The sequence below is a fragment of the Dermacentor variabilis genome, chromosome 10 (genome assembly GCF_050947875.1).
Source record: "Dermacentor variabilis isolate Ectoservices chromosome 10, ASM5094787v1, whole genome shotgun sequence".
NCBI classification, from domain to species: Eukaryota; Metazoa; Arthropoda; class Arachnida; order Ixodida; family Ixodidae; genus Dermacentor; species Dermacentor variabilis.
In genome coordinates this window covers 35,886,062-35,909,784 of record NC_134577.1, presented here as the reverse complement: position 1 = coordinate 35,909,784, position 23,723 = coordinate 35,886,062, and the positions used below count along the sequence as shown (strand labels likewise).

General features: G+C 48.6%; 3 protein-coding genes across 4 annotated transcripts in view; 2 read left to right on the top strand and 1 right to left on the bottom strand.

Annotated features, from left to right (window-relative positions):
- Nucleotides 1–1,382, top strand: part of Mtr4 (exosome RNA helicase Mtr4) — a 38,711-nt gene extending 37,329 nt beyond the window's left edge. The window contains exon 26 of the mRNA XM_075672308.1: nt 1,083–1,382. Coding sequence (XP_075528423.1) covers nt 1,083–1,135 — 53 coding nt within the window. The 3' untranslated portion in view covers nt 1,136–1,382. The remainder of the gene's footprint in view (nt 1–1,082) is intronic.
- Fdx1 (Adrenodoxin-like protein 1, mitochondrial Ferredoxin 1) lies at nt 1,152–3,319 on the bottom strand. 2 transcript variants are annotated; one of them, XM_075672315.1, is made up of 6 exons: nt 3,074–3,316; nt 2,923–2,977; nt 2,722–2,828; nt 2,497–2,584; nt 2,359–2,411; nt 1,152–1,338 (listed from the first exon to the last, which is right to left on the bottom strand). In XM_075672315.1, exons 1-6 carry the CDS (start codon nt 3,219–3,221, stop codon nt 1,235–1,237), a joined length of 555 nt encoding a protein of 184 aa, XP_075528430.1. In that variant the 5' UTR covers nt 3,222–3,316; the 3' UTR covers nt 1,152–1,234. The 2 variants fall into 2 exon arrangements, with proteins under 2 accessions (XP_075528430.1, XP_075528431.1); XM_075672316.1 differs by lacking the exon at nt 1,152–1,338 and adding an exon at nt 1,388–1,523 and having other exon boundaries at nt 3,074–3,319.
- A 163-nt stretch (nt 3,320–3,482) lies between these two features.
- Nucleotides 3,483–23,723, top strand: part of LOC142560312 (VWFA and cache domain-containing protein 1) — a 78,520-nt gene continuing 58,279 nt past the window's right edge. Inside the window, exons 1-2 of the mRNA XM_075672307.1 lie at nt 3,483–4,136; nt 10,737–10,799. Of these exons, the coding sequence (XP_075528422.1) occupies nt 3,771–4,136; nt 10,737–10,799 (429 nt within the window). The 5' untranslated portion in view covers nt 3,483–3,770. The remainder of the gene's footprint in view (nt 4,137–10,736; nt 10,800–23,723) is intronic.

The window sequence follows — 23,723 nt, the reverse complement described above, 5'->3', positions numbered from 1 at the left end:
CTTGCAATCACATGGAAAAAGTGGTCTGTTTGGTAAAACCTTCGGGAATCTCGCTTCATGCCAAGTTCTCTTTAGTAGTGGAGGGTAGTATCCTGGTAATCAATCCGTAGGGTAAACCATGTAGATCAATTTGTTACCCTTCGGTCGCAAACATCTGTGGACAGTTGCTTCTTTGTTAATTCTGGTTTGAAAGGCACTATAGTTCTGTTCTGCAGGAAGCAAAAGATGTTGAAACATTTCAGGTGGCATTTTGTACAATCTCAACGAGAATAGTGTGGGTGATCTGGCATTAATAGATGTGCCTGAGGGCAGAAACCTGGGCTTATTGACAAGGCAGGTCTCACTGAACAGTGCGGGAAAGACAAGACAAATAAGTAGTGTTCTGTAGGCGACTCGTCCTCTCCGTTTATTTGTCCTGTCTTTTCTACGCTGCTCAGTCAAGCTGTGCCTGCTTTTCACATAGTATTAACGGTGTAACATTGAAACTCTTCTATTCTAGTACAGCTTGCTATTTTTGTATCCTGATTGGATAGTGCGACCAGCTATGTTATGACGTAGATGTGCAGTCTGAACACACAAGCTACAATGAAGGAGTCTTGTTTAAATTCATAGCTCTGTAAATACTCAGAGACAGTGTTATTTTTGTTTTCTTAACAAAATGCAAAGTATTTCTCACCTTTCTTGAATTCGACCCAGTAATGCTCAAACACAGTTAGTTGCACGTCAAGAAAAACTTGCTCACCTTTATTTCTGGCTATGGAGAGTACATCTGTATAAGAAAGCTCAATGAACCATTATTTAAGTACAATCTGAACTACGTTGAGCTATAAACATCTGAAATATCACTCCAGTATATATATAAAAAATGCTGCTATTGACTGTGTGTTGTTGCCCATGTTTAAATCATAATCCTGAAGTATTAAACCCAGCACAGCATAAGTGAATGCTGAGAATTGCAGGGTTAATAGCATATGTTAAAAAGAAAACTTCAATTATTTATGCAAGTAGACACCGTGGTGTGTTCAGCGTGTGTGCAGTGTTTTTCAATCTCTTACATGATGTGGCCTCGTTGTGTGTTTCAGCCGTCAAGCTCATCAAGAGGGACATTGTATTTGCAGCCAGCTTGTACCTCTAACGACGACGTCTGCCGGGAAAGTTAACCGAGCATGGTTTTAATAACAAGTAAATCTATACAATAAATCGAATAGTGGCATGGGCAAGCAGAGCACCGCTTTTAGTGCGGCTGGGGCACGTGACCGTCAACGTAGAAGTTGCGTGTTGCCATTGGCAATGTCACCTCCATCCCTTCCAAGTCCTTGGTCAGTATGATCTGGCATCCTGTAAATAAACACTTGCATCCTTCACAACGCTCAGAAACCAAAGTCACCTGGGATTGTTTCCTTTCTTATCTGCGCACAGTCATGACTCTACCGTGCCTCACCACTGTTTTCGACAGAATCAACAAAAATGGAATGACTGGTTATGTGTTGGTTCAGCCATAGAAGGTAGAATGCCAGTGACATCTAAAAAAAAAAAAATGGAACAGATTGCTTGAGTCACTCTTCTGCAAATAAAAGCAACAAGCCTATGAAGGGTTCTGTTTTCAAGGAGTGGTGGCTTAGTAGCAGCGTAGGCCTAATCACACATGGTAGTTTTGATTGCAATCGGGTGCAATCGAAAGTGACAGTATTAAGAGCTGTGACATTGTGCTCCTGAGCACAAGGTCACAAGTTCGACCCCTAGTCGTGATAGCCACACGTACTGATGAGAGAAGAATGCAAAAATGTTTGTGTGTTGAAGTTTCGGGGCATGCTAAAAGAAGCACACCTAATCAAAATTGATCTAGAATACCTTGCTATGGCTTGGCTCGTGGCCAAACTACCACTCTGCAACATAAAAAACCCTATTATTCTTGTGCATTTATTGCAAGCAAGAAATCCGAATGTGCAGTTCCATCCTTCCAGGCTTAGCAATGATGCCACTCTTATTTGTGCCATTGTGCGTTACCGAATGAGCTTCAATCAAACCTGTCAGGAAAAGAATATTGTCATGTCTTTGTGGGAGTATACAAGATTGCCCTCCTGGAGCTTCTGGGATATATGAAATGTATGCACAAGAGCTACATAGCAGATACAATACGACTTGCACGTAGCTCAATTGGACTTTAGAAGAACCCCAAGGTGAAAGGTGCAAGCTGCTTTTTCATATAACCGGAAGAGAGAAGTGGTTTAAAGCAAGCTAATGCATGCATTTTAACATTTCCCAATTTTCATATAGGCTAAGCTGTTAAATATACTGAAATGCCGTATACAAGGACAGATCTCTAGGCACAAGCAAAAATTTTCAATGCCTTCTTACCAAGCCTGGAGTTCTCTTTGAGGAATGGCGCCAGGTCCAGGAGGTCCTCCTCTCTGAAGGAAAGGGCAGAGGCGAGATTAAACTTATTTCGCGCTTTTCTTTTGCAAACTATACGCATTAGGCGGAGGCGCGAATTACTTTTCATCGGGCTCTGGTAGCTTGTCGCAGTAATCCTCCCTCACGTACACGTGACACGTCGTGCACGCTAGGGAAGCTTCGCAAGCACCTGCGACAGTGAACGCAACGCCTGCGTTAACAAATCGTGGTCGAACTCTATCGCCTCGCACAATGCGTGTGCGAGAGCGCAGCACGTATGGTGAAACGCAAAGTGCCTTACGGCCCGCGACCTAATAGTTGTCGTACCTTCCACCTCGACGCCATAGCGATGAGCTAAATACATGAGGTTGTCACCAACTTTCCCCCGTACTGGCACTTTCGATCCATCTTTTCTTACGTAGGTAATATTGACTCTGCAGTGAGAAAGTGCACAATAAGCACAGCAGCAGTGAACCTGGTGGGGAAAAAAAAAGAAGAGAGTACTGTTAGTTCCTACGAACAACTCACACTTCGTCGTCAGACTTGGGATCCTTCCATTCGTAGCGCACTTCGCAGCGGGACTCTGAAAAGGCAAGCGCACGTAGGCAGGATGAAGAATGAACAGAATTTTCCAAGCGTGAAAAGTTTATGAAACTACGGAAGTATTTTTCTTGCTCACTGTTTCCCGTGTGCAAGCGCCTTCGCGCCTGTAAGCGAGCTGTTCTCGAGTGCCCTGGCTGCGAGAGGGAAACACTGACAGGCATATATATGTGTCTAATAACACTACGAGTGATAAGTGCCACATGTTTATTAGCCAGGGAAATCATGCTGCCCTTGCTTCATCGCCGAACTGGTCACAAATCAGCTGCTGTTTGCTCCATGTTTACAGCGTGTGGGCGCAGCCATATTGAATTGCAGATCCGCGGCAAATAGTTGTTTTTGGACCTTTCTTAAAATGAAAATATGTTTGTTAAATTAAATAAAATTACTTTAATTATTTGTATAATAAAATAGTGGAAGACATACGTTTTAATTGAGAAAATGAACATTTTGCTACAGACCTATCACGTTATTGCTTTGCCTTCACCGCCCATTAATGGCAGACGCCGTCGGACGCAAGGTGTCGGACATGCGGCAGTCGGGCGGCTTGTGTGATCTTGTGTTGTGGTGGTGGTCAGGTCGCGTTTGTGGAGCCGCCGCGGTGGCCTTGTTGGTGTGCGACCTGGCACAATGAATCGGCTACAGCGGCCAGCGACGGCTACCTGACGAAGTCGTCGGCTGCTCAGGCTCATCTTCACCGAGCCTCTGAAGAGGGCTTGCAGCGCGGCGGGGTTCTCCGTGCGTGTGTGTGTTTGTTGACCCCCGCTAGGAGGAACATGGCGGCGGGTTCTTCCGAATTTCGGGACCTCCGGAGAATTGCGGCTCTAGGCTCCGTCGTCTTCGTTGTCGTGTGCCTCGACTGTGTGCGATGTGCCGCGGGCGGCGACGCCAAACCCTCGATAAAACTGTTCGGGAACATTGGCAAGTTCGCGAACCGCTCGGGAGTGCACGAGTTTCTCAAGAGCAACTTGTTTCTCGCGTCGCTCGCCAAGGAGTCTTCGGCAGCCGCCGGGGCGGAAAGTGCGGCCTCGGATCGGCAAGATGCGATCGCGGACAGCATATATCTGCAAGTGGAAGCGCGTTCACTGGGATCTCACCTTCGCAAGATCAGCAACGAGGAGCTGGGAGTCACGGCTATGCAGGTGAGCGACCCTAAGACATGTGTCGTCGAGCGGTGCCAGATTTCGTTTCTAGAAGCGACAAACAAGCAAAACATTGCGGTCGCGCCTTGATCTGCCAGCTTCCGTACACAAAACGCACGGCTCTTCCCCTGCGGAGCTGTATCGAGCGTTGGTGCTTTTGCTGCGAAAAACGCGGCACGAGGAACGAGCCTCATTGCTATGTTTGTGTACGCTTTCGTTTTACCAGCGCGGGCGACGTTTTCGGGCTCGGGTACGGATATCGTACGCGGCACCTGACAAGCTACGCGCGCTGCCGGCGATTTCCTGAATGGAGTCGATTACTGCTCGCGGTGCGGATGCTGCGACGAGTGTCATATTTCTCTCTTTCTTTTTTTTTTTTTCTTGGCGTCGTTCGTGTGGCTGTCGTTCTTTTTTTCTCCCGTGCTTCGCTGCCGTAGCGCTTATTGATTGAAAAGAGGCGAGGCCGCCTCGACGCGTACGGTCACGTTTTCGCTCTTCTAGCACCGTACGCGCCGGGTGCTTTGTGATTATGCTGTGTTTTCTGTCTCTCTTTTGCCTCGAGTCGTGCTTCGAATGTTACGTGACGCCTGTCGTTCATAGCGGGGCTGATCATAGATACCGCTTATGTCGATGCACTTTCGGAAACGACCTTACTGGCACGTCGGATGGCTGAGCATCCCTGCGTCTTCCTTCCGAGTGTTACCGACACCGCAGCTTTTTTTTTTTTTTTTCGTCGTTATTCGATTCAGCAAGTGAAATGGCCGCCCGTTCTAAATGATTGTTTTGCCATCGCCATTATCGTCAACTTCATTTCATCTCTAAGCCCACGAAGGAAAAAGGGCATGCGATCAGTGAACTGTGTACTGTGTTTTTTCGATACCGAACAGTCCGAAACCAAAGTCAGCCACCGTTCTACAAATTGCCCGTGTGGCGGCTCAGTGCGCTTGCTTGCTTTATTTAGGGCAGTTTGGGTGGCAGTGCCTCGAGCGATTTCTCTATAATGAAGTGACGTTTATAACGAACAACGTTCATAGCCCGATCCGTTTCGCAGCACAGGTGCTCGAACATAACGTATTTCTTTTTTTATTCGTTACGGGTTCGTTATCATTCGCTACCTCATTTCTTTTCTTTTTTTATGTCTAGTTGAGGCGCACTCATGCTTTCGCTTCCCCACTGTCGCCATTTAAAGAGCCTAGCAACTTGCGCTGTATCGCTGTAGGTCGTGGATCTTTAAATGGGGAGAATCTTGGCACAGTGCGTGCGCCGATTATATTGCCAGTGCAGCGTTCGAGATGCCGGTCTCTTTATCGGGGAAAGCGCGATATCGAGGCATCCTCTCCAGCCTCACCGAGCGAACAAAAAGAGCGTGTTTGCCGACCGGGATCGTGTTGGAACCTGCCTCGCACGGCTCGGAGGGAGGCCGAAGTAATATCAGAGGCTGGCGATGATACAGCGTGGCGGACCCAAAGATTCACCTGGAATTACTATCGATGCATAGCCGTCCGAGTGAGAAATGTTTTGGGAAGGGCAGGTGGGCCGTGTCACGTGGTCCCGTATCTCCAGGAAGGCGCGTAGAGGTCGCGTCCCGCAAACCCGTATTGTTCTGAAGTATCACGTATGTGTGCAATCTTGTCACGTTCTTTATTATTATATTTAGCTATCCGCATGTGCTACTACTCATCTCAAACAGCCAACCGTGAATTTAATCTTCACTCGTATTTTCATATTTGGCCTCTCATAGTTAGCTGCGTAAACGAAATTCAATGCCTGCGTGAGAAATTGCGAAAGAAAGATTGCTCTCCAGTGCACCTAGTTTGGATACGATATCATCGCAACTGAACAACCATTTTCATTGTTACGTACTGAAAAGTGATACTCTAGAAATTGCCGCCATCCTGGCTGTAAAGTGTTGTCACAGCAAAGGCCTCATGCATCTGTAGGCATGCCATAGGTTGTTCTAAGAGCAATGTCCATAGAATGTGTTGTCTGAACAGAGCATTTCAAATGTGATGGCTCAAAACTCTAGTGACAAGCAATGTCAGACCAGGTCCAAGGCACACGGATACAGTTAACTCTCCAACCTAGTGAGCTTCCCCACAATGCCAGCAAGGACACCACTCCGCATGCTAGCAGTTGCTGTCATGGCCCACTGTTTCATCGCCACCTGTTTTGGACTGAGATTAACATGGCTGTATGATATTGCTGTTTTGTAGCGCTCTTATGACCAGTGATTAAACCTTAGATTACACTTTTCTTTTTTCGGCACTGATTTGTACAGCTATTTGGAGCTTACATTGTTAAGTTAGCTCTTGTAGTCCAAAATGTGTCTTCTTTTTTTACAGCTGTAGCTCCTGCAAATTCCTTTAGTTCTAAATAAATCCATGCATGAGGGCACCATGTCCTAAAACTCCAACACACAAAGTCTTATGCGGGACTCAAAGCCAATGTAACAAGTCATTACATGTTGTTATCGTGTACTTGTACGGCGTTATGTAAATGTGTTGGATAAAATCAAACTGAGAAGATGCATATTTCAGCAGCTTGAAAGGACACTAAATCCAAAGAATAAATCAGTTTAAACGATCAAAGCGTTCTTTGAAAATTTTTATGTTGTTGATTCCAAAATAATAGGTTGATTATTAGACGAGAAAATGAAGGTCGAATTTTCAGTCATTGAATTTCATGCTGTATCCCCAATGCTTTGATGTCACTGATTTGAAAGTATTTTTTTCAAATTTAGGCTGCATTAGCTCAACAAAGAAACTAGCCCTGTTCAATCTTCGGCCCCTTTAGAATGCAATGTAGTCTTTTACCACTGAAGAAATAACTAGGCCCCAGAAGGCGCTGTCAAAGTCCATGACGTCACATCGCAAACAAGCTCGTGCGGGAACTGCAAGGAGGGGTCGCTGCCCATCTTTTGTTATTTCATTTTTTCTGGCTTACCAAGTGTCTTATGTTTTTGATATTGTAGAAGGCTAATTTACTGATACAGAAGAAATCATTCTTCTCTTTAGTGTACCTTCAAAGGCTTCCTTACGGGGGCGAGGCCCTCATTTTTTTTTTAATTTTTCTTTAATAAAGGGAAAATGAGACAGACACCCAGCCAATCGTAGCAATTGCTACAAAGGTAACCCATACCAATTCCTCGAAAGAAAAGCCTCACAGATGAAGACAAATTCGTCCTAGTCCGGGACTCGAACCCGGGACCCCACCGCCTTTCCGGGGCAGCCACTCTACCATCTGAGCTAACCAGGCAGCTAGCGGATGGTAGGGCGGCTGCCCTGAAAAGGCGGTGGTCCCGTGTTCGAGTCCCAGACCAGTACGAAATTTTCTTCAACTGCAAGGGTTTTCGGTCGAGAAAACTGTATAGGTTTCCTTTGTAGCAATTGCTACAATTGGGTGGATGTCTCATTTTCCCTTTATTAATTACTTCTCACCACCTTGTAGGTTTCCACAGAACTATTAGGCCAAATATTCTTCTTCGTTTGAATTAAGTTTAGTAAAGCAGGGTACTGGGTTGTTCTAGTTGGTTACAACATATGATGAATGTTATTTGCGCGCCACTTGAAACGAGGACTGGGGAACGACAGGCACAAGCGCACACACATTTGCCGCAAACGACAGACATTGCGCTTGTTTCTGTCGTTCCCCAGTCCTCGTTTCATGCGGTGTGCAAATAACATTAATCATTAGTAAAGCAGGCAACTTGTTAATAAGAGACTCTTCAAGTAGAAGGTAAGGTGGAGTTACCTGGGCCAGTTTCTCCTCACAAACATGGCCCTATAAGCACTGCAGAGCCTGCACAATGTTGACATTCATACATTCTTCGAAAGACATCGCGGTAGGCAGCAGCTGTGGCTGAGAACAAGGCCGTTCTGATGTAGCTAAGTGCTGGATGGGATGGCTGTGCCCCGTCGTGGCTGCACTGTACCCAGGCCTGAAGGACTGTTGGGTATAAAAATGTTTGTGGCACTTTATTTCCATATATATTATGACACTTAGTGCCATATATGTATTTAGCTTCTCAGTAGCATTCCCAATAGCAATCATAATGAAACAGAATTAATTACTGTCATACCATGATACAACAAACACAGATATAATGAATTATCTGATAAAAAGAAAAGTAAATTTCAAGTGTTTATCACCAATATCGGCATGTAACGACTATATGCCTAAAGGAATATTGGATATAGCAAATGTATTTTCATGTGTGATGCGATTTCATTTTATTGAGATTCCACTGTATCGGTTCTTAAAGATAAGTAATGTTGGGTCGCATTTCACACGTTCGAGACACGTGCAAAGCATCACAGTGCTAGACTCACGCTGATTGCTTGTGGAGAAAAGAACCAAATAGGAGGCAGTGTGGAAGTACTAGCACCGCTGGAAAATCAACCTGCATGTTCACTGCAATTGGAATGGAATACTCCACCACTCTACAAGTGAATAGCTTTGCTAGAGATTGCTGATGATGGCTGCGCCTTTGTCATGCACATTAACCAGACTTGTGACTTATGACTGCCCTTGCACTGCAGTTACGAGAACATGTGCATATCTGCGTGTTCTATGAGGAGCACTCATAAAGCTCATATACCATAAATTTAGAGCATGCATACCTCATAGGCACTAAAATGAATGCGTGTCTCTCTAGATTTAGCGGAATATAAAAATTCGTGTTCTATGTACCGCAGAACACAACCACGGCATCAAAACAATATAAGCAGCGTCCATCAGGAGAGTTGTTTGATGCATTGGCAGCGATCCACTTTCCGCATTTCAATTGATAAAAGCCTGAAGAGGTTCATGCAGTGCTAGTGGCAATGTGCAGCGACTGTCACCATACACCCGCTACCAGCTGGATGTGTTCCCAGTGAACAAGGGATTCGTACAGATTTCAATGAGTCATTTTGTTCTTACTGTAGTCATTGACCTGCTTCTTTTCTTTTACCTGACGAGACGTTATTCCATTGGAACCCTTGACTACATTGTGCTCCAGAGTTATGGTTGCAATAGTACAAACTTTATGAATGCCCCTTCTAGTACAGCCACTGGAGGCCCATTTCCAAATAGAATTTCTCACATCGAGTGTTTTATCTGCCACTAAGGTTAGGACTGAACGCATTTGTCAGAAGCACACTTTGAGTGACCATAGAAACATACCTCTGAAATCTCTTTGACACATCAACTTGTGTAACACAGCCTCAGTAGAGTTGATGACTTTGAATGATCATGGGGTTCAGATGACATTGCAAGCTCACATGTAGCAGGACCGCACCTCAAGCGCGAGTCTTGCCGAACCATTTCAGTCTTCCCCTTGAACCTTAGCTGTCCCTTGTATATTTGTAAATTGCACCCTTGAGGACAGACAGCCGCAGGGCATGAAAAGTAGGCTGCTCTATGGTGTTTCTTCAGAAGAATGCATGTTGAAGTGTTCATATATTGGTAGGCTTATTTTATTCCAGAAACACTGGTTTGGGCTACATAACAATAAATGGTACATATACCACCAATGTTGACTGCATTATGGTTGCAGCTTATCACTGTGGCTGAGTCCTTTATATGTCTTTTACCTGCTTATACACTGAATACTGCTGACAATGGTACCGTGTGCAACTATCTGCCACATAGGTTTATCAACCACTTTAGCAATTGCAACATTCACATTGATTATGTAAAAGTAAATTGCAAATAACAGTTGAGCTGTCAAATAGTGTTCAAATTTGGCTATGAAAAATGTCTGTCAAAGATTGAGCATGAAATTAAAATACTGAAGCTCCACTAAACAATGTATGCTGATGTGGTCGCTGGGTCATCATAGGGAAAAAAAAGTACAGGTCCTAAGCATGCTTTGTGATTCACTGGGGTTTTCGGCGTACCAAAGGACTGCTATCATCTTACATGTCAAATTACTGAATGTGATAGTGGCAGCTTATGAAACTTTACCTGCCACAGAATCAGACACACTTGATCAATACATAACAAAACATTTCATTTAATTGTTGCTTGAGCATGTTCTCACTCTTTATTATTGTGTGTGCACTTTGTCTAGTGCTTGCATATAGATTCTTGCAGATAGCCAAGGGATTTGAACACAAGAAAAGGTGCACTGCTCTGACACTCAGCTCTGCCATAATAACATTCACGCTGTCCTTATTGTGTAAATATTCATGGGTGTCACATGGCTAGTCTAGCTGTAATAACTGGCTGTAACAGTTGGAACTGGGCCATTTATGGATATTTTTGCAGCTATTGCATTTTGCTGTCCCAAAACCACAAATGAGAAACTGAAGGATCATTTGCGTGTATTGTTTGGCTTGTTGAACATGGTGACAATTGTTAATGGCTGCTTATCAGATTCGTCATGGAATTGCAATGGCTTCAAGCTGCCATTTATACATCAACCGAAATCACTTTGTATGCCTCCAGCAGGTCATTTGTTGAACATGAATTGTGATAACAAAATTTAAGGCTTGTTTTTCTGTGTTTTATATGATGTATCTGCTAGCCTTTTTGTAGAGCCTCATATTTAAAAGCATAGTCATTGTCAAAACACTGTCTGACAAAACAGCAGCACTCACATATCTCTTTTGTGTGCAGGGAATCTATGATGAGCTGCCGTTCACCACTGACAACTTTGATGCAGCCAAGCAGCTTGACGAGGTAAGTTTATCATATTTGCGGTGAAACTCATGCTGGATCAGAGTTGCATGTTTGTGGTACAGCAACACTAAGCCAAACTCTGACTTAGCATTCCAAGATATCAACGTGATTGGTGACCTCCACGGTAAATGCAGTTAAGCAAACTGCATTGCTTCCTACACTGTCTTCTACTTTCAGTTGTACACGCAGCGACTCCGAGCAGTTTGTTGCGATGTAGCAAACACATGAATTGTGGCCTGATTTTCTTGCTTAATGCATTCACCATCAGATATGCCACAAACATTGGACAGCGTGTCATCGCTTGCAAGCACTGCGATGCCAAACTGGAACAGTGACCCTATCCACCACCCGTTATGAGAAAGTAATTTTGTTGGTGTTACTGAAGAAAGAAAAAAAAATTACGAGCAGATTTGTATTCTGACGCGGAAATACTGCCCCTACCTACGCAGGCTGCTTGCATGCCTCCCGTGAGTCGTAAAGGCTATGGCGTTGGTCGCGAATACATATTTGTTGTGTTGTACTCCTCGATTCCGCCTACGCGAACAATTACACTGGTCACTTTATAGCTAGCTGCTCCCTCTCTCACACTCACACGCACGTTTTTCAGCACCATCGAGGGGTGCTGCGTTGCGGACCATCGTTTCACGTGCGTGGGCAGCGGCGATCCTTTAGCACTGCCCGACCGCGTGCTCGCTGGCGATGAGTGTTCGCGCTGCCCGTGCGTCGGTTGCGGTGTCTCTGGCTGTGCTCGATGGCCTCCTCTTCGTCTTCGTTCTCCCCCGGGGTCGGTGTGGCGCACAGCTGGGCAAAATATATATATCCGCGTCGCGTGGCAGAGGCGGCAGAGGGCTGTCTTCTTTCCGTTCTCTCTTTCGCTCGCCTCTTCTCCTCCTTCATCCAAGCAACCCCCCCCCCCTCCTCCTTGGAAGAAAGAAACTGCTTCGCTCGTCTTGGCGGTGGTGTTGTCGGGGGAGCTCGGCTAGGCTCGACGCGGCGGCGGGAACCCTGTAATTTTGGGAGAGGAGGTGGGTGCCAACGGCGACTGCTCGAAGCGGCGGCGGTGGTGATACCCCCCGTTCGCCCAGGCCCTCTTGACAACACGGGGTTCACTTCTGTGTGCGTGTGGCTGTGGTGTGTGGATGATGAAGTCTTTCCTTGCCTCATCCCGCTTTGCCTCTCTTCCTTCGTATTTCTTTTTGTTTTTCGACTATTTCTTTTTATTTCGCTCCCCTTGTGCTTGTTGCTAGCTCAGTTCGTTCCTGCTTTCCAACGGCTCGCCCCCCCCCCCCCTCTTTCCCTCACGAAATCGTCGGTTTCTTGTGGAACGCTGGGAATTTCTGTGTGAGCGGAAGCTGCACAGCCTTCCACTGTGATTGCGTTTTTCTTTCATTCCTTCTTATTGTAGAGCAACAGTACCTTTCTGCTGTCATTTTGTTTTGCCGGTGGAGGGAGGGGAGTGGGGGGCGCGTTGCTCTACGGGAGGGTCGAGGAGCAGCCCTCAGCAGTCCCGGGAAAGACCTGGTGCAGTGATGATGGCTCTCGGCGGCTGTTGTTAGTCGTAGTTCGCCGAGTGCTTCGGCTGCCTCACTTTTCCTAAAGCCCCCCTGTCGGAGGCGCCAACGGCTGGGCAAAAGACCGGTGGAGAGGGAATGACACTCCGTTGGGGAAGGGGGCCCTCTCGTTCACCCTGACTGTGCAAAATCCTCTTCGATCGGAATCTCATTCATTCCGATTCTGCCGTCAGCTCTCCTCAGCGGCACGTAGTAGCGCTCTGCATTTTTATTCTTGTTTAGCGCAATAATTGCGGACACCGTAGCTACAAGCAGGGATGGCGAAACAAGTAATACAGAAGCGCTGATTCGAACAGCTGCACTTCGCAAACAAAAGATGCCGTAGCGTTGTGTTGTGGCCAAGCAGATCGTCAGTTAGCTCGTTTCACTCACTCATTGTTCGTGTTTAAAAAAAAAAAACATTATTTGATTGTCTATATTTATGTGAATACCGTCGTCAGTGAATGTAATGCCTCATTTGTCTTGCCGTCAACGATGTGTGGTATGAAAAATGGTAAAAAGTTATAGTTTTATTTTTAATGAATTGGTAATGAGTTATTCTTAATGCGTTGGTAACAGGGCAGCGTTTGGCTGTGTACGCACCCTGTGTGTGGTACTTTGTTGTCGACTTCAATATCGTGAACATTTCACTACAAATAAGAAACTGAAGGATCATTTGCGTGTATTGTTTGGCTTCTCGGATGCTTATGATTGTTGGATGTTTGCGGTAGGCTGTAGGCTTGTTGGATGCTTATGAACGCTATGATTTGGCGCCCAGGAAGTAAGAAAACAGAGAAAGGAAAAAGATGGTGAACAATATCACCGCAACGGTATGGACGAGTCCGAGCCACGACTCTTTCAAGCGAAGCGCTCCATTCCTCGCATCGCAAATAAGGAAGATAAACAGTGTACCGCGAGCTCGTTTCGGCGCGCTTTGTTCACGCGGCTTCGAGGCGTGGGCGTGCTTTACTGCGCCGGAGGAAGTCCTCGTTCGTGCGATAAAACGAGCGGTGCTCGGGCAAGACCCGAAACGGAGAGAGAGAGAGAGCATATTTCACACTTGGCCCCGGAAGTGCGCTTTTTACAAGGGCGCAGCGTCGTTCGTGCGGGCTTCAAGGCGTATACTTGTCATTTGCGGCTTCCCTTTGCCTGCTCCCTTCTAGTGGTCTGTAGAGTGCTAGCAAAGTGCAGCGTTGCTTTACGCGAAGAACGTAGGAACTGGGGGGGTAGCGTGCTTGCAATGGGCTCTTTCGGTGAAGCATTGCGACCACTGATTAGAGCGCAGAGCCCATTTGCCGCAACGCTAACAAACGCGCGCAAACATGCACGCGCACATTTTTTTCGTCGCTCACGAGAGATAGCAGGCGCGGTTCCCCGTACCGGCGATTGTACGACTCGCCCGTTGAAGCGGCGACTACATGGAGCGTATTTAGTACGCATAGCGGTCGGCGTCCCTCGGCGTGAGTGTGCGGCCGCTTAGTACTGTGTACGCGTTATCCTCGCTTTTGTTCCGTGCTTTGTCTTATAGCCGTGCTTTACCGGCTCTTTAGTTGAGAAAAACGCGGAAGACGTCTTGTATGCCCGTCACTGGTGTAGCAGGGAGGTCATCGCGAGGCGCGAAATACGCGCCAAGACGCTCCAGCGCCGAACATATGTACGTCTCATCGGGTTTCTGTAGCGATGGCACGGGTCCGTACATCGGTGGCAAGGTCAGCTATAGAGCATTCGCCTGTGCTACATTCTGGAGCCTACGGCAACTCTACTGCGGACCACATAAACGATGTTCACATGAACCCGATAAATTCGGGTCGAGCCAGAACGTCAGGGTCATGTAAAAAGGCTGTTTCTTCCGATAGGTGAACCATTGATTGCGATAGCACGTTGTTAGACAGCTATAAGAAGTAAAGTAAGTCGTTTTATCATCTGCATAAACTGCTGTAAACATTTCGTTACTAACTAAATTAACAAGCACGTTGTCACGCGCGCACAGGCAAACATGAGCACACCTCACTCGATGACCCAGACACGCGCTGTCAGGACGCTGGCGCGATGAAGAGCGCCTGCATGCGGCGAGCAAATTCGCCCTTGTACTGCCTCTCGCTTCAACGCGAGCTAGGCGCGCGAGAACATAGCGCACACGAAGCCATCAGTTATCACCGGTCGGTTAGTCTGCGAACCCAGCGCAGATTGCTTCCCAATATAGACCGTTTTTTCATGGTCGCCGCGCCACATTGCGTACGCAGTGGCGCCACCTATGGGCATTCGGCATGCTGGCTTGGGCGAGTTGTATGTCAGGTATACGCACGGCGCTGGTTTCTGGTGTTTGTTTCGCGCGGTCTATTTAGTGTGACGTGGCGTCTTGTACGTGGAAAACGGTTCTGTGAGACGTACTGAAGTGATTTTGGTCGGCATGGCCGGACTTTCTGCTGGCTTCGAGGCGGGGGTAGCATGCAGCACGATGTGTGCGCGTGTGTTTGAGCCTAAATCAGCCTCAGAGATCAGTTGTGTATTTCTGAAAATTCTATTCACTAATGTGACCTTATAGCAGTATTCTCCTTTAGTTCTAAGTTGCGGTTTAGGAGAAATGAAACATGCGCGACGATCGTAACAGCGTGGGCACCGTTCTGCTACGACAGAAGTTGTGCTGCTATACTTCGAGAAGCGTTCAAATTGTTAGCTGTAGATTACATTGCGGGACTACTTGGTTCGGTGGACGTGGTTTCCACCCATAATTAAAATAATTTTGTTTAGTAATAACAGCATACTTTACAGTGTGAATTACACTTGTCCAGCAAAGCGACCGTTTACGAACTGCGCGAGCGTCCGAAGGAGTGGTAGATGTTGGATTATAGATATCTTTGCTCTATATAGAGCATGGTCCAAGCATGCGACATCAGCGTTTATAGATCCATTGTGCGTCATGACCATGCGAAGTCTTATTGCAGCGTTAGCCCGTTCTCTCTCTCTCTCTCTCTCTCTCGCTTTGAGAAAGGATTCTTTTCGGTTTTGTTCGTCCCATTCTCTACGACACACTCACCCGTATTATAGAAATTTTGACCTCATGAATAGCCGTCGCATTCTTTTTATGCGATCCCTCGGATATTGCGGCTTTACAGGGCAAAAAAGGTAATTCTGACGCACATGGCTTATAAATGTATCATTCTGGTTCACCAATCGCAGTGATCGCTTTGCTGAGCAGCGCCATCGGCCTAGCGCACACAGGAGGCTAGCGTAGGCATATAGGGATTTCAAGTCTACTAGACTTGAAATGCGTATATTTGATAACGCCTGGCGCTTAGTTGTGATCGTGGTTGCCTTAAGTTGGCTGTGCACGAGCATGCGCTCTTATGTCACAGTTCCTACGCCAAACGATCTGATAGTGAGCAGAATTTCCATTTCCTGGCAATACACAAACGCCGGTTCTCTTCGTTGAATTAAAACCAACACGCCTAAAAATAGTTCTTAACACACACACACCGCGGCTGACGATGCTCGTCACATGTTTGCGCCCCCAACAGACATTTTCGCATACCGTAGTTACCGATGCACCTAAAGGCTACACACTTGTTCTCCGACGACCTTGTATGAACGGACATTGCGCAAATGTCAAAAAGTACGAGCTGAAACATCTCCAAATCGTTTCACAGCACGCGACAGCCATAATTTCAAGCACGACGCGCCGGATCGCACAAGCAAGAGAGGAGGAAAGGCTCGCTGCGCGCCCTTTCCTCCTAGCCCGACGAGGAGGTCTATAGGTCACGCTCTTCCGTTGCAGCTGGATAGGAGATTCAGTCTAACATGCCCCCCCCCCCCCCCGCTCCCTAGCGCGCTTAAGCGCGCAGCCTCCTCGCCTTCCTCCCTTGCGAGCGCGAGAAGACACCGTCGCATCTAAAGCCCCTGAATCTCCCAAAGTAGCGCCATTCGCTTCCCTCCTCCTCCGCTCGGCGCGGCCTCGACGGTGGCGCCGCCGGTGGTGGGCCTGCCGTAGCAGACGACGGCTAACACGCTACGGGAGGAAATTCGCAGAAAAGTTCGTTCGAGCCCTGAGGAGCAGTTTTTTCAATCGAGATCTTTCTTCGTCAGTCGGTTACTGGCCTTTAGAATTTCGTGTTGGAATTGCGGAAGAAATAGAGTAAAGGACCATTATTCAAGGCGTATTTAAGGCGTAAAGCGCGCGACGTTGAGAGTTCGTGTTGCTGAAACACGACGCAAGCTCGCGGTGTACTCAAACACGCGCGTAATTACCAAAGTTTCAGGTGTTCACAGCGTGAAAGTATGTGTACGTGGTTTCGTGGGTTCATTTACGCACCTGCAGGATACTTTTGCTCGGCCGGTGCGTGAGAGATTGCTGACCGCCCACAGCCGGAATGGCTGTGTGCGGCTGTGTGAACAAGTACTGCTCTAGGAGGGCACATGTAATGGCTAACGGAGGCCTCTGAAGAGCACGTGACATTACAATAATGCAGGCGTCGCAGGGAGTGTTCACATGCAAAATTGGCTGTCCGCGATCTTATACCCCCTTGGCATGCACAGGCTACGGCGAGCCCCATCCAGCCCTGCTTCTAGCTTTGGTGTTCCCGTTGCTGCTTTGGTGCCCTGGAGGCGCCGTCAATAATACGAAAGAATGGCAAGGTGTTACAACTAGTAAATAAAATTTATTGAAGAAATACAATCGCGCCGAGGCACCAACTTTTAAAGCAGCGCTAGCGCGCCCGCGCGAGTATTATGAAACGCCATCGAGGAATTTACCGGCCCACGTACGACTCTACGATCAAAGTGCACGTTAAACATCCCCAGGCGAGCTAGATAAAGTTATCCGGAGCCATCCACTACGACCTGCATCCTAGCTTTAGTCGCTTCGGAACGTTAAAAACGTTAATCACCACAAACCAAATCAATACATGCGGGCGTACATTCGAAGCTAAAAGACTGCATCGTAAGTCATACTGAGCCTTGCAAAAGCGTCGAGAATGTGCTAACTTCTGGTGGAGCTCAAAACACACCCTGAATAAAGTCGCTTTTATGTCACAGGCCAGCTGCAGATGCGTGCATTTCACCGCAAGACGAAACTACATGAAGCAAAGAGAGCACATTCGAAAAAAAAAGTCAGACAACGCGCTAAAAACCACGCAGAGCATGAACACACACTTTTTCGAAACCGAAGGCGTGATCTAGACTCGAAATAAGAAGTTGCGAGTAGCCGTGGCCCTTACTTCACTAAGCCGTGCGTTCTTTTCCACTTCCTCGAAGTCAGCCCACCTGATCCTGCGAATCCACACTTCTTCTTGCGTTGCGCCCACCGGACGGCAAAGCAAAAAGCTTTTTTCCCTCGCTGTGTCTGTTGCGGCAACCGAAGGCGCTGCAGCATGGCATCGCAATTAAGTTCTCGGCCCTACACATTATATTACGCTAACGCACTCCGTCAGTCCGCCTGCCGTACTTTCGTCGCGCAGGCCCAACAATGGAGGTCGGCGCGCGCTGGAAAGTAAAAAAATATACAAAAGCGCGGCGCCTGCTCCGCGGTGGAAAGAAAAAATATACAAAAGCGCGGCGCCTGCTTCCACGTGACACAGATGGGCCAATGGGGGAGCGGAGGAGGCCGGGGCGACCGGAAGCGTGGAGGAGGACGCGCCAGGGTGAGCGGGGTGGCGGAAAGATCTAAGAATGGCGCTACTTTTGAAAAATTGAGGGGCTTTAGTCGCATCAAGCCATCATCCTTCTCGCCTTCCCTCGCGCCTACAGCATATGGCGCACGGACGCGATGTTATCGCGTTATGGGACCTCACGTCAACGCCGACGACGACGGCACAAATTCTCCTGGAGTGTCCACATAATTGCCATCGCAATGAAACACTGTAGCGGGTCGGGCCGAAGGGGCGCCGAGCCGAATTCTGCCGAGCGAATTGATTCGCCCAACCCGGGCTGACAAGATGCGTGTAAACACATTTAGGCTGGGTCGGTTCGACTTCTCTCGTGGCCCGCTCGCGTCGAGTTCATGTCAACGAGACTGTGGCCGGTATCCTTCATGAAGTTGAAATTCTGAGCGCTGCCACAGAACAAACGTCGACGTATAATGCGAGGAGTCCCGCGAAACCCCTCCGCTCACGCGCATTTGCGTTCCTCAATCCCTTCCCGCGACGACGACTGCACGCTCACATTCTCGAGTCGGAGACAAGTGATGGCAGCTGCTGAGGCTGCCTGAAACTCGCCTCCACGCGGTCGCAGTGCCCCGTGCGACCGTAACTCGACTGCGAGGCGCGGTCCTCTCGGCTCGTACAACACTTGAGACGGCGACGACGACGATTCGCGGTCTCTTGAAGGCGAGCCCCTTGTTTCGCCTGCGCGCTTCTTCGGCCGCGGACCGAGAGGAACGTCCTCTCCTCTACGCGTGGCCTCGACTGTTGCCTCCCTTCAACGACCGTCGTGCTCGCCGAGGAACGTTGACGGGAGAGACGCCCTGCTCGCCGCGGCTGTTTCTGCCGCGAACAAGCTCGGCTATTCATTTCGATGCTGCCCGCGCTCTAGACCTGCTGATCTCGGACGCTCGAAGCACGCTCCACTCCCAGCACTACTACACCGCGGGTTCTTTCAGTTTCGTACGTGTACATCGCGTTGTGTGCGTGCGTGCGTACAGACAGCACGTCGACGCTGTTCTCGCGGTGGCTTTCCATTCCGGATTTGTCTCACGTTGTAGCGTACGCCGCTGCGTACAGGGCGCTTTCCTTTTCGAAGTTACCCGTCTCCTTCCTGCCTCTCTCAACCTTTACTTTGGTCTTTCAACAACGCTGCTCGTTCAACAAGCGGGAGGTGAAGGGGAGGTTGCATGTCGATGCTATCTCGCCAGCAGCTCCGTTGAGAGTGCTCGCTGCTGCGGCGTTATCAGGAGGAAGGAGCTGCTCCGAAAAAACAAGAGACGGGTCTTTGTGCGCGTTCGTATATCTACCTGCCATGTTATATAGGTGTACTGTATACTACGGAACGTCTCGGGGGGGGGGGGGTGGAAGCGGTGGACGTCTTGTGGCGTTCTCCTAGTCAGCCAGTGTAAACGCGCGAGGCCGCCGGTTCGAATCCCCGTCGCTAAGCCTCGTGAACGAACGTCCTTGTTCTTCCTCGGCTTAATGGGTGATGAGCTCGGAAACGACGCTTTCCTGTCGTGGAATTGCCAGTTCGAGCAGAACTGCGGAAATGTCAATTCACGGCTCGAGAATGTTGAATCTGTCCCACGCAAAAAAAAAAAAAAGAAAGGAACAGTTGTATGTTTTTATTTTATTTGGCCTTCGAAGTTGTGCGCCGGCTTCTTTCGTGTCCTTGAAAAAAAAACGTCAAACTGTCTGAATGGCTCCTTACTGTGGGCATCCTGTTTTAGTGCCGGTTGCCGTGAAACCCTAAGGCACGGACTACACGGAGCGGTTCAGCTCGCGTTAGGCCGGCAACACGTCAAATGGATGAAGCCGTCTTTTTTGGAGTGTGAACGTAATGAAGTGATGTTGATCACCGAAGTGCTTGCTCACCAGCTGTGCAAGCGATGTTTAGAGATGGAACCTTACGTCGACACGTGCTGCTAACCCACATGAAGCGTGTTTCCCGCGCTGAGGCGCTTCTCGGCGCGTCCTTAACACTGTTGCATCGCCTAGAAAGGTTATGGCTCCCATAGAATGTCTTGCTAAGGAAAAAGAACATCGATGGTTGGTACTAAGTGTCGGCCGCTTGATGTCACGCGGGGTATAAGGCGTACAGACCTTCTGCTCAACAGGTGTTTGACGTTACGGTAATGTCGCGTCCTAAATGCGATCTGTGTTCTCCATTTAGCCTCCACTTTATGCGGTTGAAGTATCCCATGTAACGCGGACCGGCGTAGTAGAGTTCAGCTTGAACCGCACGGAAGTTATTTTTGCCGAGGCTTCGGCGCTGCTATAGGCTGCTCTACGCGATGACCGCGCCATGTGTGATTTCTAGGCCGAAATGTGTACCGTACGCGGCCACTAGTATCAGATCCAATGACCCGCGGTGCACATTTCGGCCGTGACAGCAGTACGGTTCTCGCTCGGCGCGAAGCGAACGCGCACCGACGCTTCAAATACGTCGTACATTCGGTGCATGGGGTTACCCTGCCGCGTTATTGCTACACGTTCGGATATCGCACCTATTCTGTAACATTGCAAATCTTCCCCTTACCTTTTTTTGCCCCTCCCCCTCGTTTCAATAGAAACAGTTTTTGTCGTGTCAGTTTTGGGGGTGCGCCCTTCGAAATCGCGTGATCTCGGAGGCCACGGTAGAGGACCAAACATTGGTGCATGCAGCTGGGACGGCCGGGTGTGCCCCTGGCGCGCCTAGTGTTAGCGCACGCTCGCAGGCAGCCCTTGGTGCCTATATAATAGCACGTTGGTAGGGGAGGGGGGGGATGAGGCAGTGCGGGGAGGTGTCCTCCTCTATCCTCGCGTCTATTCAGCTCGCTGCGGCCTATATACCGCAGCGCCACATATCGCCCGCCTCCATGAATAGCGCTCCCGCCGCGCAACACACAGACCGCACGGGTCCACCTGAGCCCTCCGCGAATGGAGAAGCTTCGCGCGTCTCTCTCTTGGACAGAGCCTTTTGGCCTCCTTTTTTCTTTTCTTTTTTCGCCGTCTCGTTTTTCTTCTTTCGGGCGTTAGCAGCTGGTCTGCGCTCACGACTGGGACGGTGCGACAAGAATGCATCTTCTTCCGCGGGGGCGGCGATGGAAGAAACGTTGGCCCGCGTGTTTTCTCGTTATTATTGTTATTATTATTATTATTATTTTACAGCGCTGGCGGCTTAGAGTTCATCATCTGCGCCTTTTGCTCTGTCTGTCCAGACCAGTCTTCGGTGAGCAGACCCTAGAACCATTTTCAGGGAAAACCGCGCAGGCAGGCAGGCGCGGCGCGCAGTTGTGGCAGGTCGAAACTTTTGCCGATTTCTTTTGAGCATGTGCGGATATGGAGCATGAAAGAAGAACACTGCACACATTTATACCGGTGACGCTTCCCCCCTCTTCTGCGTGACGAGGTTTCTCACTACAGCATCTCGATGCTCCTATTTTAGATGCTCCAACCATTAGGCCGCAATCGCAGGTATGCTTATTCTGTGGCGCCAACGCCAACTATCTCCCTTCGAGATGATCTCCGCGAGCGACACATTGCGTGCTAGCTTTGCCTCGAGGGCCGATTTCCTCTACGCCGAAGACGCAGAAATGAAACGGGACAAACGTATAGCATTTGACTAACCGCTTCACATAGATTCCAAGATGTGCGTTGTTTCAAGACTCGGCAATCATTCCTTCGGCGTGAGGTCGACTTTGATTGCCAGCGAATAAAATTAAGAGTAAATCTTACGTTCTCTCTTTCTCTCTCTCTCGCTTTTAATTTCCTGCTCAAACTGACCTGAGTGACGGGCACGTTAGCGGAACAATACGGATATTTAGCGTATTTTTCTTTTGTTTATGCCGTTCCGACCTCGGTTCACTTACAACGCAAAATACATTCTTTGCCGATTAGTAACTGAACAGACGAGAAGGCGCTGTCAAAATTGATCATCGTTTCGTGCGGTTTAACGTCTCAAAGCGACACTTTTGGCAATGTACGACACACCGTGTAGTAAAGGACTCCAGATCAGCAAGTTCTTTTGAGACAGGGGCCCAAGTGAGGGGACGCTGTCGGTCAGGCGTATACAAAAGAACGCAAGAGGGGCGTGCAAAGATTTAACGCATATGCAAAGCGGCTTTGACCAGCCGGATTTCTTGCACATTTAAGCACCCGCGCGTTTTTTTTTTTTTTTTTTTTTTGCATCTCGTCCTCCCTCCCACCTCGTCCCCGTCTAAACATTCCCACCGCAGTAAGGATTCGAACCCGCGAATCGAAGGCCGTGTAGCCACTGAGCCACCGCGGCCGGTACAGACATTGCCAGAAATTCGCCTTGGCGTGGCCTCCGAGATCGCACTGATCTCTGAGGCCGTGGTCATGGGAATCTTATGCGGGAAGTTCGCAGGGGGTGTCGCCGCCCGTATGGGGAACCTGTATGGGGAACCAGCGCTGGAGTTTTCACGGCGCCTGCAGCGCCGCCCTGACGGTCAGAACGTGCACAATGCAGCCTCCCCCGCGGACGAAAATTGCGTTGCGTGCCCTTAAAGTCGAAGGAAAACAAAAGGGCGCCGACGATACTGTTGCGTATACAAGTGCCACAACTAAGTCGGGATGACGGAGGATGTATCTTTCTGCGTCTTTCCATCTAAACCCTACGAACAAGAACGGAGGCGGCGTTGGATCCAAGCACTCAGGCGAGCGGAGTAAGCTCCCGTCTTGTCGCCCTGTCAAGCGGTGTCGGGCTGGTTTCTAAATCAAATTTTGCGTGTATCCTTGGTTTATTCGATAGTGAAGACGGTCAGCCATGGCAGACAGTACCAAACAGCAGAATCTACTGTCGGTATTTCGTCGGAAACAAAATGAGCAATAGCATGCACCATCCGGCATATGTACCATTTTTCCTTCGCAATGCCACCGCCAAGCCCCTTCCAACGCCACCGCACCAAGTGAACGATACGAAAGGTAAAAATTATCCATTCATTGCCAAGAATTATGTAGGAGGGAAGCTGCCTTGTAATACGAGTTGTATGCGCATAGTGCCGGCGCACGCGCGACTAAGCCACCTATGTGTTTATAAATATGCGCATGCGGATGAGGACTCGGCGCTGAGATGCATCCGGCAAATTAATGTAATTAGTGCTAAATGTAGCCGGAATTGTTACGGATCAAGCAGCCGAGCACTCAAACCTTTGCTTGCGCGAGTCAGCTGATGCGATAAAGCTTTCTTCTCCATTGACTGCTGTGGCGAAGTAACATCAGAATTTTTTATGTCTAGCCAGAGAAATATGGAATATCTTCAGGCCAACTAATACTTCCGAAACCATAGCGCAGCACGACCGGAGCCATAACTGCTAGATTTGCGAGGCAGGCAGCCACGCAAGCATGGCATCGATACACGACGCAACCGTTAAAGAAACACACGTGCTCGCCGCGACGCACTGTGAAAAATGTATAAAGCTTAAAAAGCTTCTTTCGTCATTTCTTCACTTGATGGCGCTAGCTTCTTTACAAAAACACCACTTGAAGCGGCGCGAAAACGGAAACATACGAACTATAATACGGCCGCGCACGTGTGTGTCGTCTGGTCGAGCGGCTGGGAAATGCCGCGTTTCGTCGCCAGGGCGGCGTGCAACGCACTCTTTTCGACGCGCCGCCTATCCAGCGCTGGTTCCCCATAAGAGCTGCTTTTTCGCTGTTGTCACGTTGTAGTGACAGTTCTGTTGTGCGCGCTATTCTAGAAGCGTAATTTTACTCGTACAGCTTGACTTCGAATA